Source organism: Phalacrocorax carbo, chromosome 18 (genome assembly GCF_963921805.1).
Source record: "Phalacrocorax carbo chromosome 18, bPhaCar2.1, whole genome shotgun sequence".
Classification (NCBI taxonomy): Eukaryota; Metazoa; Chordata; class Aves; order Suliformes; family Phalacrocoracidae; genus Phalacrocorax; species Phalacrocorax carbo.
The window spans coordinates 2,949,308-2,964,507 of record NC_087530.1 but is presented as its reverse complement, the minus strand read 5'-3'; the positions used below and the strand labels follow the sequence as shown (position 1 = coordinate 2,964,507).

Here is a 15,200-nt window from a genome sequence, read left to right as displayed (position 1 = left end):
GTGGGTGGAGGCCATTTGGGACAGGTCAGTGGGACAGAGACAGAATGCAGCCCCTCGCTACAGAACCATCGCTGCAAGGGGTGTCCCTGTCCCCCACCCACACTCACCCCTTCGCATCCTCCTGCCGTTCCCGTGCTTCGCGGCAGCATCTCTCTGGCCGAGGGCACACCTCGCCCTGGCACAGAGCACGACCCAGCAGCACCAGCTGCATCGTGGTGGGCACGGGGCACCTGCCCGGGACCACACACTGACCCCCAGTGCCCAGGCTCAATAATCCTGATGCTACGAGGAACCAGTGATGTTAAAAAAAGAGAAGTCTTTTTAATTGTACATCAGACATATTAATTACAACTTGGGTATAACAAGAGTTGGTTATTACAAGCAGCAACCTGAACTCATAAATCTTTAGAAGGTGCACAGAGTCATTATAATATCTATTACAGCTAATGCAAAATATACTCTGCAACAAAAATATTTTTAAAGGCTCCACATTCAATTCTCTGCAACAGGCCAGAAGGAGAGGAGGAGACGAGAGGGAGAGAAGAACAACTGGGGCCACATGTTGCGGGTGCTCCCACGAGTGCAACGTCCATCAGCACATCCTGCGGGAATCACCCCGCTCGGCCCTGGCACGGCTCTTGGCAGCCCCCACCAGCCCCTCGGGCAACAACTCGGACAATAACAAGGACTTCACAGGCACTCGTGAGAGGGAAATACTTTAAGCAATCCTTTGGTGACAGACCACAGCAGGACGGAGAATGACCCAGCTGGCTGCAGGAGCTGCACCCCTCGCTGCCAGGGATGGGGGGTCCCGGCAGCACGTCTCCCAAAATGACGGTGCCCCTCCAGAGTTGCTCCCCTCCGGATGAGCTGAGAGGCAGACCCGGAGGGTGCGAAGCACCGCTCCCCAAGGCACGACTGACCCTGCCCGAACCATCTCATGGTTGGAGCTGGACGGAGCCTCCTCTCCCAGACCTCCCCCCACACAAGTGGGTAACAGCTTCTCCACCAGGCACAATGCTGCGTGCACGGCACCGGGCAACTCATCAGAAAGGAGTTAAAATGCTCGGCACCTGCCGTGCTGAACATTCAAGGCTCCTGGTATGGGCACCGAAGCAGCTCGCGCCTCGCCCCAGCGACACGGGCGACTCCCGGGGCTGGACTGAAGCTGCTGCTCTGCACCGCAGCCCCACACGAGGCATCGTCACCTCGCAGCCGCGCAAAGGCCTGGTGCCTGCTAGATGGATTAAAACAACCTGTCAAACCCCCCTCTCACAGGTGTCCCATAACGCTATTTCAGCAGTAGCTGAAGCAGAGATTTATTTTCAAGGACCGTGCTTTGGCCTCTGGTTTAAAAACATCACCTGCTCCCTCATGCTGGCACCACTGTTCTTAAGTACCTTTTCAATTCACCCTCCTGCAAGGCCAGGATGGCCAACGACGGGGCTATAGGGACGGGGCGTGCCGACAGAGCAGCACCACGCGGCCCCCCTGGCATCGCCCACCCTCTGTCCCCACGGGACAGCCATGGCGGTGATGGGGAGAGACAGAGAGGACAACATTAAAAATATATATATATATATATATCTTTCTGTCTTAGAAAAAAATCTAACAAATATGTCTGATGATATTAGACTTTTTTAAAAAAGACAACTGCTTTGCTCCTGAACAACCTGTCAGTATTGCTTTAGGTAAAGGAGGGGGCTGCTCCTTCTCTTCTGCAGACAAACATCACCACTCTGCCAGTAACAGAAAGCGCGGCTGCTCTCCCGCAAGGCACAGCCACGAGGCCACAGGGGTGGCCACGGGGACCCCAACACAAACACCTCCCTGCGCCCCACTGTCCTCTTCAGCCTTTTTGGTTTGTCTGCTCATTTGGCACGTTCAGGACGAGGTTTCCTGCAGCAATAAAGGCCTTGGGCTCACGTCTGTGAAATGCCCGTGGTGGTTTTAAGGCAAGGGTGTATCTTTTGGCTGACCTCTTCCAAGACCATGATTGTCAGAAGAACAGGGAAAACGAAGCTGGTGCATCACACGCCGTCCAGCTTGCAGGATGAGAACCACGTAGGGCTGCCCTGCGGCCATGGAAGCCGTCCACACGTGGGCTGTTTACGGGATGTTTTCCACTCATTTAAAACAAACCACATTCCTTTAACGAATGGATTTATGATAAGGAGAAAAAACCCGTACACTGGCTCTGGCAAGAGTTGCCCACCACCTCCTGTGGGCACAGCGACGGGCTGTGAAAGCACGAGTGAGGGAGGTGCTTTTTGCTTTAGCAGCAAGACCCCCTCGAGTCTGCTCCGTAAGGCTTGGACGTGGGGATAAGCCGGGGTGCACCGGGCACCAGCATGACGTCCATCTGCATGAGCAAGTTGTGGGGTGCGCCCCAAAAAGGCTTCTCTGGGGGAGTGCCCGGCCATGCCGGGGGTCCCTTCAACCACCAGGACACAGCTGCCAGCCTGGGGGAAAGGCCAGACCCACTCGCTGCTCCTCTCACCGCCGTGATGGTGCCTCGGGCTCGGCCAAAGGCTCCATCAGGAAAGCACAGCTGGGCCCCGCTCTTTGCATATACACAGCCAATAAAATAACAATAGTTAAAATAAAAAAATCATGCAGCGGCAAGGCTGCGGGTTTCACCCCTGGGGAGCACCTCTGACGGCGCCGGCTCCGGCGCTGCCTCCACCTGTGGCAGTTCCCCAAGAGCCGGCCCCAGCCGGGACGCCGGAGCACGGAGGGGTCCCAGCCTCCCCGCAGGCCAGCGCCCCTCCTCTGCCTCATGGCGAGAGTTTCTCCGTCATCCTGATCTCCTCTGGCTTGGCTCCGGGAGAGGTTTGGGGACTGGCGGGGCTCAGTAGGGGGTCGTGCCTTCCCACTCCACCAGGTACTGCACCTTTCCCTCCAGCGTCACCCGCCGTGCCAGCACCTGGTACTTCTCGCCGCAGACCAGCCTGCCCGCCGCCCCGAAGTAGCTGCTGATGGAGGACTTGAGGTGGGAGAGCGAGGAGTCGTCCTCGCTGATGCTCTCAAAGGTGTGGCTGTCGATGCCGTCGTCCGGGCGGTCGGGGCCGCAGGCTGCCTCGCTGCTCTCAGGGGTGCTCCCGGCCGGGCGCCCGCCCGCCTCCCCACCTCTCCTCTTCACCCCCGCCGAGGCGTAGGCTGGTGCTGCCAGTTTGCGCTTGCGGCTGCCCACGGTCCTCCGGCTGCGAAAGAGGGGACAGAGGAGGGGTGAGGGCAGCACCCAAGAAGCGCCCTGCACCATGCTGGCTGTGGGGAGCACGCTGGGAGCCTGGGTGAGGCTGCCGAGGACTGACGGCTCCGACCCTTTGTGCCCAGAGAGGCGGCGGCGCTTTGGGACCACCAGCCCTTTTCAGGAGGCAGGGAGGAAAGGCTCCCCAGTGCGGGTCATCCTTGTGCCAGGATACGAGGGTGCTGTGGGGGGAGAGCGGCAGCCCCTCACCCCCCCTGGCTGTGCTACCAGGACCCCTCTGGAAGGAGGCAAGGGAGCACAGCCCTCACCTGGACTCGTAGGAGAGGCTCGTGGTGGCGGAGCCGGAGGTGCTGGCAGCGTCCGTGGAGTCCACGTACGATAGGAAAGTCTGTCCCGAGCTGGCACTGGGGACAAGAGGCAGTGTTGGCCCCAGCACGGCGCAAGGGGCACCGTGGCCCCCCACCTCCCCAGCTGTGCCTGCCTCCATCTCACATGCACCTGCGGCCGGAGGTTTTCCAGCTCTGCCTCACACTTGGGTGTTCAAACCACCCCCCTGCTTGCTGCCCACACCCCCCGGCCCGGCTGCACAGACCTTTTCAGGCTCTGAATTTCATCCAGTGTGAAGTCAAAGATGCTGGCCAGGTGGTGGTTGGTGCTCCAGGCGGAGGTGAAGTCACTCTGCCCCACGAAAACAAGGGCACTCGTCACTGCTGAGCAGAGCGGTGCTGCCCATGGCCCCGGCACCCTCTGCCCCGGCACCGCCGCGCTCCCTCCCGTGGCCCCGCAGCCCCCGGGAAGCGGGCTTGGCACAGCACGTTTGCAAACCCCAGGGAGAGGGATGGGGGCTCTCCCTGCCTGCAGGAGCGGGGGGACCTCACAGGGAGCCCCAGGGATGGGGGCTGCAGGGTCCCACATGGTTGCTAAAGCCCAGGGCAGTCATGCAGAGGAGGGGGCGGAGGACTCACGCTGGGAATGGCATCCTCCAGCAGGAACTTGGCCCTCTTGCGCCGGGCCGCTCGCCGCTTCTGCTGCTCGAGCTCCCGTGGCAGCAGGCTGCAAAGCAAGACGGGGCGTGAGGCTGCCAGGCCACCCCAGGGGAACGTGGCAGTGGTGGGATGCCCAGGGAAATTTGGCCGCTCACCTGTCTTTATGGACATATTTGCTTTTTCCCCTCTTCTTCAGCTCGCAGGAGCCGCTCTCGGCCATGCCGGGGGCTTTCTCTGGCAGCACCTTGCTGGGGGGGTTCGGCGGGACGCGGATCCGCAGGCGAAAGATGCATTTCTTCTTTTTGATTTCCTTCCCACACAGAAACCTGGGCAGCAGAGGGGAGGAAACCACCATCAGCCAGGGGGGCCGCAGGAGCATCCTGCATCCCGTCCTGTCCCCATCCCTCATCCCTCACCCCACCACACCCCGGGGCTCACCTGCTTTTATAGCTGTTGAGTGCATTGAGGAGGTGGGGGCCGCGCTCGGAGACAGGGGTGCCCGTCAGCTGCGGGGAGACGCAGAGGTCAGGCAGGGCTCGGCGCCTGCTGTGGTTATGCAAAAACTAAACAGACGGGGGAACCCGAACTCCGGGTTTCAGCTCCTGCCCAAGGTCAGGGCGTGAGGAACGCCAAAGCCCAGAGCCGCCCGGGTTTGGCACTGGCCGCCCTCGGTGCAGGGGAGGGAGGCGTCCGCGGGGAACCGACCCGACCTGATGCGGCAACACGTTTCCAGCACGCCTTGGTTTTAACACCTCTCCCAGCTCCAGCTCCAGCTGGGAAACTTGTCAGGTACAACACCCGAACAAAGGGCAATTCCAGTGCAGAGGAAGGCGATTAAGCTGATTTTGAGCAGGAGCCTTCCGGGCCGAGCGCTGCATGAACCGCAGTTTTGCCGAGATGCCCAAGCTCGTCGGAGAGGGGCTGCTGGCATGGTGGCACTGCCAACATGGTGGCACGTCCCTTTCCACCCTTCACCCCCCACCTGCTCCAGTTCCACCCCAGCCCCAGGAAAGGTCCCTCAGCGCTGCCCAGGGCCCGTGCCCAGGGGCCGACACCATTCCCAGCTCAGCGAGCAGCATCCTACAGCACCAAGGCTGCCCGCTGGGGATGCCCCGCTCTGATGCCATCCAGGGGGTGGGTGAACAGCACACAGGGGCTGCCACGTGTTCCCAACGGGTGCAAACACCCCAGGTCAGGTGCTCCTGCCCACCTAGAGAAACCAGGCGGGTGTTTTAAAGCTCCTTCCCTGCAGGGGACCGGCCAAGGACCAGCCAGCTTGGGCCACGGTGAGCGGGCACTTTCAAAGCACCGACCCTTTCCAAACAAGCAACATGCAAACACACCTCAGGGTTGGTGCCTGCTAAGAGGGGAAGCCAACCCAACCAAGGGTCAGAGCTCGCTGCCCCACCGTTTCACCACGAGCACCACCCTTCACTGGCCGACCTGCCCCAGCCTCAGGGGCTCAACTGCTGCGGGGAAGGAGGATCCGGCCCCTCCGAGCGAGGCTTTGGGGACAGCCAGCTGCGGCTCACATCCCTGGCAGCACCTCTCCCTCCACACGGCTGCTCTCCAGCCCGAGCCTGGGCTGCGCGTCTTTACCTTCCCGAGCTGCAGCGGATCCCAGTGGTGGTTCACAAAGGCCAAGATCTCCTCGAAATCGAAGTACTTCTTCTTGCTCTGTACGCCCAGGTTGTAGAGGGCGAGATGGACGACATCCACCCTGGGGGAGCAAAGGGGCTGGGAGGGTCGGCAGCCCACCCTCACCCCGGCAGGACTGTACCCTCCACGATGCTCTGCTCCGCCAGCACCACTCAGGTGCAGCCCCCAGCACGACCAGTCCAAAATCTTCTCGCTGGAAGCCAGGACCATTCCCACACCCCACGGTGGAGAGAAACCCTGGCCTGGACACGCACCCCAGGGGATGCCGCCACAGCCAGGACAGCATCCCCTGAGCTTTGGGGAAGGGTGGGACACTGCGTGCAGGAGAGGAGAACCTCAAACGCTGAGAGCCCTGAGCCCAGGAGCTGGAGGACATGCTGCTCCCAGGACAAATGCCGTTTTCCAGCTTTTTAATAAGCCCCAGCCGTGTGCTCTTGTTGCAGTTAAGTATGGGAGCGGGACGGCTCTTATTCACTTGAAAACACACTGTCTATTTTAACAACCCAATCTACCCGGTGGGATTTTACACTTGCGTCTCTGAAAATGAAAGCCAAGCAACATATCCTGCAGGATTTCCCTTTTTCTTCTTCCAGCCTGCTGCACTGCTCAGTACAATGTCCCCGAGGCAGCCACGTCCCAGCAGCCCGTTAGCATCAGTAACACGTCTGACACGGCCAAGCACAGGGGGAACAGCAGGGAAAAGCTGGGCTTCTGGCACTGTTAATACACTTTATAAAGTGCTTTCAGACCATCAAGGTACACTGGAAGGTACCGCTTGTAAACTTGTATTTAACCACAGAATTTGATGACTTGTCACCCGACTGCTTTTTGCAGTTCTCTTCTGGTAAATGTGCACTTTGGGTCCCAGACAAAGAGTAGGTTTCAGGCATATTGAGAAACAGCTTCCCTGGGAAACAGCCCTGTGGGGCCGGGCAGTGGGAGCTGCACGCCCAGGGCCCGCAGCCGAGCAAAGGCCCCAGCTCAGGGCCGGGCTGGGATGAGCGGGAGATGCTCCGCAAACTCACGCCACTGAAACCCACCGCGGGGGCTGGCCCCATGGCAAGGGCTTGGCAGCACCGGGCACAGGCCAGCCCGGTGCCCTGCGGCCACCCCAGCGTGTTCCAAAGGAGCCAGGGCCATTTCTTACCATCTCAAGGGCAGGCGCTTGATGTATTCAGGTCCCTGGTTGCACACGGAGCAGAAAAACACATAGAACCTGGAAAACAGCAGGGAGGGGAGTGCTGGGGGTGGGGGTCATCCCCACAGCCATGCAGGGCCTGGGGACAGGACGGGGTGAGGACAGTGCTGCGGGTGCCAGTGGTGACAGCACACTGGCAGGAGCAGGGCTCTGCGGGATGGGGTCACCCATCTGCCCCCAGGGGGGCGGATCCACATGTTGGTGCCACAGCCGGGTCAGGGAGAACCGGACTGGGGACACATCTGTGTATGAGCCCCCCTGGGAAGACAGCTCTGACATCCAGCACCAGCCCAGCAAAGTCCAGAAGGGACGTACCGGTCCCCAAACATCATGGGGTCGCTGAGGCACTGGGTGCAGGCTTCATGGAACCACTGCCGGCAGCGGTAGCACTGCAGCATCTTCAGGTACCACCTGGGGAGGGAGAGGAGGTGGGTGATGGCAAGGGCAGCGTGCAGCAGCCACCACCCCAGTTCCCTCCCAGGCACGGACTCCACTGCCAGGGAGAAAAAGTTGGGCCCTAACTTGTATTTCCACAGCCACGGAGGTGGGTGCAAATGGTGCCTCCGGGAGCAAGCGGAGACCCAGACGGCAGAGGCAGCGCGGGCAGCAAAGCCGCCGGCCCCAGGGCAGAGCCCTGCAAGCTGGGGACATCTCTCTTGGGGGGAAAAAACTTCCCAACCTGATCCCACCTGCCTTTTGCAAATGCTTTTCCCCATAAAACCAAACACGACAACCCTCCCAGCAGGCAGGCAGGGCTTACTCGCCAGGGCCCCCGCAGTAGCAATAGCACTGCTGCTGGTTGGTCCGGTGCGGGGAGTCCCACTCGAGCAGGTCGGGGTTGTAGGACAGCACCATCTTGACGGCTTGCAGTGTCTTGGCGATGGCTCCCTTCTTCAGGGCACCCCCCTTCTGCAGGACCGAGCGGGACGGGGATCAGCACAGCCGCCCGGGGTGGGCCGCATCCTGCACCGCCGCGCCAAGGGCGGGCGGCACGCGGCGCTGGTGACCCCGGGCAGCCCCACTCACCCGCACGGCCAAGGCAAATATGCAACGGCGGCAGAACCACGGCGTCCCCAGCGGGCCCTCGCCGCTGCTCGCCACCGGGATGTGGCACTGCTGGTGATAACCTGCGGGAGGGCTCGGCGTCAGCGCCACCGGGCTGGCCGGACCCTCACCCCCGGGGCGACGCGCCCGCACTCACCCAGCCCACACTTTCCGCAGATGAGGATTTCGTTCATGGGGCCCGATGTCTTCCCCAGGCAGATGCTGCACTTGGGCTCCTCCCCGGGGACACCGGCTGTGGGACGGGGACGGCAGAGTCGGAGACGCGCGAGGCACAGCCACCTCTCCACGGCGCCAGGAAGGACCCCCCGGCACGACAGCGGGAAGGGAGGATGGGGCGACACTCACCATGCTGGATGTCCTTCCAGAGGACCCAGTACTTGGAGTTGTCCTCAAACGTGACGAGACAGCTCTGCTTGGAGCCGCTCACCTGCGGGGAGAGAGCGGGAAGAACTGCCGGGGGTCAGCTCCCATTCCCGGCGCTCTCCCATTTTCCCTGGTGACTGGCCCTGCCTCTCGGGGCTGTGGGAAGTCAGGTTTGGGGTGCAACCCAGGGGCTGGACGTCAACCCTGATGACCAAAGATGCATTGCAGCCAGGGCCAGCACCCCTGCGAGCCACAAGCCGACCCAGGGAACAGCACTAGCTACACTTTGGGTGCCCACCTTACCCTTTTGATCTTTCCGAGGTAATAGAGCCCATCGGTCCAGCGGCACAGCACGTACTGCCCCTCCGTCAGCTTGACCATGAGCTCTCGGCAGCTGCTGCCCCTCCGCGCCGAGGCGGCGGCCGGTGCTTGCTGGACACGGCCAGCGGCCGCGTAGACATCCCGGATGATGGGGTTGAGCTTGGCGGTCTCCATCAGCAGAGCCTGGAGGGGACGCAGACGCTCGTTACCCTGCCCTCGCGCCACGACAACACGTGCCCACTGGCCGAGCTCGGCATCCCGGCGGGTTTTGCCCGGGAGCACCGAGCCCGGGGCCGGTTCACCCCCACCAGTGGGTGCTCAGGGCCCGCAAAACGAGCGTGGATGAGCTGGGTTCATCCAGGGGTTAATTTAGGTGAAATCAAAGGGAGCAGCCGCAATCTTTGCTACTGTTGAGCAAGAGTGAATTAACCCCTTGGCTCCCGCAGCACAGACCACCCCGCCGTGGGGCACCGGGACGTGCCACAGGCCTGCACAGGGTCAGCCTCTGGAAGGGGCATCCGAGGGGTAACAGCTTTAAATTTGATTTTTAATTCACATTTTCCTAGCTCCCAAACCAACAGGGCCGCCGCGCGAGCGGGGAAACGGCAGCACTATCCGCAGCGAGTGAAAGCGAGCAGCCAGGTTTCGCTGCCGTGAGGTTTGAAGCACCCCGGGCAAGCAGAGGGTCCCCAGCCGGCAGCGCCGTCCCCGCAGCCCGGGCTGCGACCCTCAACAGGCATCAGTAAAACGACTTAGAAGTTACTTTTCTCCCCTTTGCGCTCCCGCAACGGCAACACGCGTGACCTCACGCCGCGGATCGCGACCCAGAACCTCACCGTGCTGTAGGCAACGCAAAAGTCCCTCTGCCCGGATCCCGCTATTAATAACGCTCCCGTTTGTGGAGAATTGCCTGGATTTAACTCACGGTGAAGCGGGTGCGGCCGAAAAAAATAATAAAATAAAAAAAGTGGGAGCCGAAGGGAGCTGCGGGGCTGGCAGGAGCCGGCGCAGCGAGCTGCGACATGTCACCCAGCAGCGCAGCCCCGCCAGCACGGATTTGCGCTTCGGGAGCGATTATGAAAGCGGCGGCGGCGGCTCCGCGCCCCGGCGGCGGGGCTCGAGGGGGGGGACGCGGCTCCCGCCGGCCCGGCTGGCAGCTCCCCGCGCCGCCCCCGAGCCGGGACCCGGCGGCGGGGGTGCGGGGTGGGGGGCACCGAGCCGGACCCCCCCCACCCCCCCCCACCCCGCGGTCCCCCCGCGGCGGGAGCGGGAGGAGGGCGGCGGGTCCGGCGGCACCTGCCGGGCGGGAGCGCTGCGGGCAGCCCCGGGAGCGGCGGCCGCGGGCCCCGCCGCCATTGGCTCATTCAAAGCCTCCGTCCGTCCGTCCGTCCGTCCCGCCCGGCCCCGCTCCCGCCACCCCGGGCGCTTCCCGCCGCGCTGCGCCCCCGCCGCCCCCCGCCCCCGCTCCCGGGCCCGGCTCCCCCGGCGCTGCCCTTACCGGTGGGCGCCGCCGGGCCCCTCCGCCGCCGCCGGCCCGGCTCAGCGCCCGCCCGCCCGGGGCCCGCGGCGGGGAGCGGCGGCGTGCGGCGGGGGCAGGGCGCGGGGCGCCATCTTCCCGCGCTTCCCCCCGCGCCTCCCGCGGGCATTGACGTCCCGCTTATGCAATTAGCGCGGGGCCGCCTCCGCCGCCTCCCACGGCTCGGAGCGCATCGGCCTGGCACGGCGGGGATGGGCCCCGGGGGCGCGGCACCCCCCGCTGCGGGGGCAGGGCACACGCGGGGGCGTGGGGTACCTGCGCCCTCCCCCGCGGGGTACCTGCGCCCTCCCCCGCGGGGTACCTGCAACCCCCGCCCCCGCGGGGTATCTGCAACCCCCGCTTCCATGGGGTACCTGCACCCTCCCCCGTGGGGTACCTGCAACCCTGACCCCCATGGGGTACCTGCACCCTCCCCCGTGTGGTATCTGCAACCCCGCTTCCATGGGGTACCTGCGCCCTCCCCCGTGGGGTACCTGCTACCTGCCCTCCCCTGTGGGGTACCTGCAACCCTGACCCCCATGGGGTACCCACTGCTGCACCGTACAGATACCATCACACCCCAGACCCCTTCCAGGGCACCCCACATCCCCACTTCTAGCATCACCCCACCAGCCCTGTCTGCACCCATGCCCCAGGGGGCACCCAGAGCCAACCAACCCCCCACCCCACCCGCCATGGAGAGGGCACGGGCGTCCCGTGCCAAACAGAGGGGACCTCCCTGCCCGCCCTCTCTCCCCCCGGCTGGTGGCTGCAGCCAGCTCGGGGCATCCCCCGGTCCCCCAGGATGGGGTGCGGGGAGGGGTGCCCCGCATGCGTGGCATTGTCCTGCGCAAGGGAACAACCTGTGCTCGTCAGGATTCCTAGAAATGGGGGTAGCCTTTCTCTGAATCGCAACAGAGAAAATCAATCACTGCAAAAATGCTTTGGTCAGTGCCAAGAAGAAATCTTAAGGATTTGCTGTTTGTCAGAAAGTGCTGCCAAAAAAGAAATGTTTTAGGCCTGCTCAGGCAGTAGAGACGCCGATTCCCGGTGTAGGGTCCGGGCCAAGCACAAGCAGAGTTGATACGAATTTTATTGCCTGTAATCGATGAGCTCTGTGCGGCACCGTGGGGTGGCCTCCCCCGTGCTGGGGGTCACAGCACAGCTGCAAAAAGCTTCACTGAAAGTGAGCAGCTCCCCTGGGCACGAGGAATGAACGGCACAGTGCTGAAACGCCTTTTCACCACCTGCGTGTAATTCTGTCACCTTAGAAATAATTTTTTTTTAATCAAACTTTCCCATAAAAAGTTGACATCCGAGCGTTCGCAGCACTGCGACTGGCCCTTGGCAGCACGCGGGCGATGCCGCACCTGCGAACCTGACGGGAATATGCGGTTCCCTGAGCGATGGGTGCCGTAAGGCTGCTCTCCTTGCTTTGCAGTTCTTGGTGTGTAAGGCAAAGCCCAGCACAATGTGAAGACGGTGGTGGGCGGGGGCCCAGCACGCCGTGCTGTGCCGTGCCGTGCCGTGCCGTGCCAAGCCATGCCGTGCCGTGCCAAGCCATGCCGTGCCGTGCCATGCCGTGCCGTGCCATGCCGTGCCAAGCCATGCCATGCGGTGCCTACGCCCAGCTGCTGGGCCCGTGTTTGCAGAATTTTAGGCAGCTGAAAAAAAATGGCAGCGCCTTCCCCAGTATGAAACACCGTCCTGCGCCTCACGGGGAACCTGACGCATCTTCAAAACAGTCAAACGACTACACTCTGTGGTGAGTCATGATGTGTTAGCCGTGAGTCACCACAGGATTAAAATAACTCTTGCACCATAACTCTCCCCCTGGACAAACGCCGCTGCTCACTTCGCTGCAGCTGGTGGTGCTGGGTTTGACCGAAAGCGATTCATTTGCTGCACTTGCGGAGCGGCCTGTCCCCGCGTGGTGCTGGTGGAGCAAACGGGGACGTTCTTACACCCTCCTCCCCAGCCACCGTGGTTTATGTTTGCAGCATCTTGGTCATTTGCCATGGGAATGCGGACACGTGAATCAATCGCCGCATCAAGTTCACCATGGGTGTAAGCGGGTATAACCTTACTGAAAACCCTCCAGCACAGAGAGGGCACCCCAAACCCAACACCTGCCAGCGGAAAGAGCACAGTAACGTTGCCCTGGAATGAAAGTCCCAAGCAAAAAGGGAAAAAAAAGGAATTTCAGGTGCATCCTCTATTTCATAACATGAACAAAGCCACGCAATCTCATTTAACTCTGCTTTCTTTGCGGGTGCCCCTATCACACCATCCCCATCGAGCCTGGCCTCGGCTCCCGCTGTGGTGAGCTACCGGGTGCTGCCCTCCTCCTCCTCTTCTTCCTCCCTGTCCTCCTCTTCACACCTGCCGGCTTTTCCCGCACACCCCTGGGGAGTCGGGGGAGCCGCTGGAGAACCCATTTCTTTGGCACCACGTGAAGGCTCGCGGCTCCTGGCAGATGCTGGTGCGGGGCTGCGGCAGCCCCCGGAGCGGGTGCAGTGGTCAGACACAGCTGAGTGACTGGTTTCGCACTGGTGGGGCTCCAGGGACCTCAGTGGGACAACGTGTGACATGCTCTGCTGGGGCAGGAGCACCCACCCGGGCCCACGCCGACATGAATATTTCCATGCCACTCTCACAGCAATTGCGTGGCCGCTCCTTCCCCACTAGTAAATATCCAAACAAAACCAGCATTTGCAAAATTGTTTGAGGTGGTTAAGTACTCCGACACCTCCGTTTTGTCCTTAAAAACCCCTCGTCCCTCCTCCGCGCCCTGCACTTGCAAAGGTGGGGAAGGTGCTTTCCTGCTCGCACAAGGACGGAGCACCCGGAGAATCGTGGCTCAGCCCGGCTGGAAGCCGGCGGGAGCCCTGGCTGGAGCAGAGCCCGCGGCGTGCGCGGGGCGAGGAGCTCCTGGCGCTGCCTTTCTTTCTGCTTTGAAAACTGCCCAGAAATCGGGTAGCTTCTTTTCACAGTGTTTTTCTTTCTTTGAAAACAGGAGTGGGAGGAGGGGTTGGATGTTGGCTTGTAGTCTTGGAAACCGAAGCCGAGGAATATTGAATGGAAACCCAAACACGAAGCTGCCTATGAGCTACGGGCCTGATGTGGAGATAGGATCTGCAGAAACGACTCGCGCCGGCTGCAGCTGCTCCGGAGCCTCCTGCGGCCGAGCGATGCGGGGCTGCGGCGCAGGGGCTGCGAGACTCGGCGCAGCTCCCTCGTGCACCGCTCAAAACGATTCGCGAGTGCCGTTTGCACCTGGGCATTCGGCTGGCAAAACGTGACGCGTTCGCGCCAATAAAAGCAGCCACGAATGTCACCCGGGGCTATTGACATGGTTACCTCTCTCTCGGCCAAAGCTTCCTCCCGCTCCACAGGCCTCAACCACTTTTCTCTGAAACCACCTGATTGACCAACACAACCAAGTTAAGCTCAAAGCAGCCGTGGGCGAGGTTATGAGTTCTTTTCCTGGCCTGAGGAAGGGCTTATAAGCCTAAAAGTTTGCCTGGATTTTTTCAGCTTTATTAGTCGATTTAAAAAAATATATTATTCCCCTACAAACCTTACCCTTGATTATTTTAGACCACCGTAGCTACAGAAGTACTATGACTCTTTGCCAACCTAGCCATTAAACACGGAGCAACCCTTCCTGATTTAACTTGATAAAACTCTCTTTGGTTTTCCTGCATCATTTGATTTGGTCCAGACCAAAAAAAAAAAAAAAAAAAAAAATCACTTCAGCGCCTCATTTCTGCAAGAGAAGTGATGTGCTGGATTAGAGAACACTTGTTATTGCTCTGATCTCAGCTTCTTTCTCGGTAAGTGTAATCCGTTTCCTTATCAAGATGGTTTTGCGGCCGAAGGTCTTGGAGATGAAAATCAGGAGCCTGTTCCAGGAACGCCAGCGCCCGGAGCGGAGCCCCGTGTTTGGAAAGCGCCGTGGCTCAACGCATTCCACACGGACGTGGTAATGCTCCGGCGGTGCCTCGTGCGCCGCGGCACAGGGGGGAGTTCGCTCTAGTTCGAGCCCTTTCAGAGAAAAGTGATATACCAAAGGGCATATTCGAACAAAGGTATGGTTGTAATTAGAATCAGAGCAGTTAAATCTGACATTCAGCTGTTTTATGCCAGCTGTGCCTTTAAAAGGAAGAGCATTTAGGCATTGGGTTTCACATCAGTGTATTGTTTATTTAGCATGAATTTAATCCATATCCTTTTTATTTTTTATAACTTAACTTTCTTTGCATGCTTCTATGCAATTGCATCAGACATGAAGAGCTTGTAAGTGTTCTTACAGCTGTGCAAGTTTTATATTAATGAAGCCCTTATATAATTTTGACACAGATATGTTATGTACACGTCTGCAGTTCCTGAGCACGGCTGAGAAAAGACATCTCCCTCCCCCCCCCCTGCAAAAAGAAGAGAGAAAGAGAGAAATAAGAGAGAAAGAGAGAGAGAAAGAGAAAGAGAGAGAAAGAGGAAGAGAGAAGAGAGAAGAGAGAAAGAGAAAGAGAGGAAGAGAGAAAGAGAGAAAGAGAAAGAGAAAGAAAGAAAAGCCTGTTTTATTCCTGGGGAAAAGTGAAAAATGGGGAGTGAAGACCTGTGTTAACTGGGGGATGTTTGCACTGCTCACCCAGCTACAAAACTGCAGGGAGCAAACGCCTGTTAGTGCAACCGTAACTATCAGTGTTCAAGAAGAAGCCGGGCTGCGTCTGTGCGGCGCGGTGCTGTGCGGGCAGGGACCCCGTGCCGCCGGCCACCCCTGAGCCCAGGACATGGCCCCATGGCAGGCTCTGGTAGCCCCTCGCTTGCCTTGGGGGATTTTGCTCCTCCTTTCCTCCAGCAGGGTGTTCCCAACCCGAA

At 60.5% G+C, this 15,200-nt stretch overlaps 1 protein-coding gene across 2 annotated transcripts; it reads right to left on the bottom strand.

Annotated features, from left to right (window-relative positions):
• Positions 1-296: 296 nt before the first annotated feature.
• Positions 297-10,507, bottom strand: PHF19 (PHD finger protein 19). Of its 2 annotated transcripts, none has more exons than XM_064468539.1 (15): positions 10,302-10,507; positions 8,786-8,986; positions 8,465-8,546; positions 8,256-8,351; positions 8,081-8,181; positions 7,815-7,963; positions 7,370-7,465; positions 7,004-7,072; positions 5,797-5,917; positions 4,636-4,703; positions 4,353-4,523; positions 4,177-4,264; positions 3,804-3,889; positions 3,520-3,615; positions 297-3,203 (listed from the first exon to the last, which is right to left on the bottom strand). In XM_064468539.1, the coding sequence occupies exons 2-15, from the start codon at positions 8,975-8,977 to the stop codon at positions 2,852-2,854; spliced, it is 1,767 nt and encodes a 588-aa protein (XP_064324609.1). In that variant the 5' UTR covers positions 8,978-8,986; positions 10,302-10,507; the 3' UTR covers positions 297-2,851. The 2 variants fall into 2 exon arrangements, with proteins under 2 accessions (XP_064324609.1, XP_064324610.1); XM_064468540.1 differs by lacking the exon at positions 10,302-10,507 and adding an exon at positions 9,640-10,138.
• Between the last annotated feature and the right edge of the window lie 4,693 nt (positions 10,508-15,200).

Bases quoted from the DNA above. Each gene is read 5' to 3' on its own strand.
- PHF19 (XM_064468539.1), bottom strand. From the start codon at position 8,977: ATGGAGACCGCCAAGCTCAACCCCATCATCCGGGATGTCTACGCGGCC. The intron at 8,352-8,464 runs GTGAGTGTCGCC...CCCGTCCCACAG, and splicing joins CTGGAAGGACATCCAGCATG to CCGGTGTCCCCGGGGAGGAG. The intron at 7,964-8,080 runs GTGAGTGGGGCT...TCGGTCCTGCAG, and splicing joins TATTTGCCTTGGCCGTGCGG to AAGGGGGGTGCCCTGAAGAA.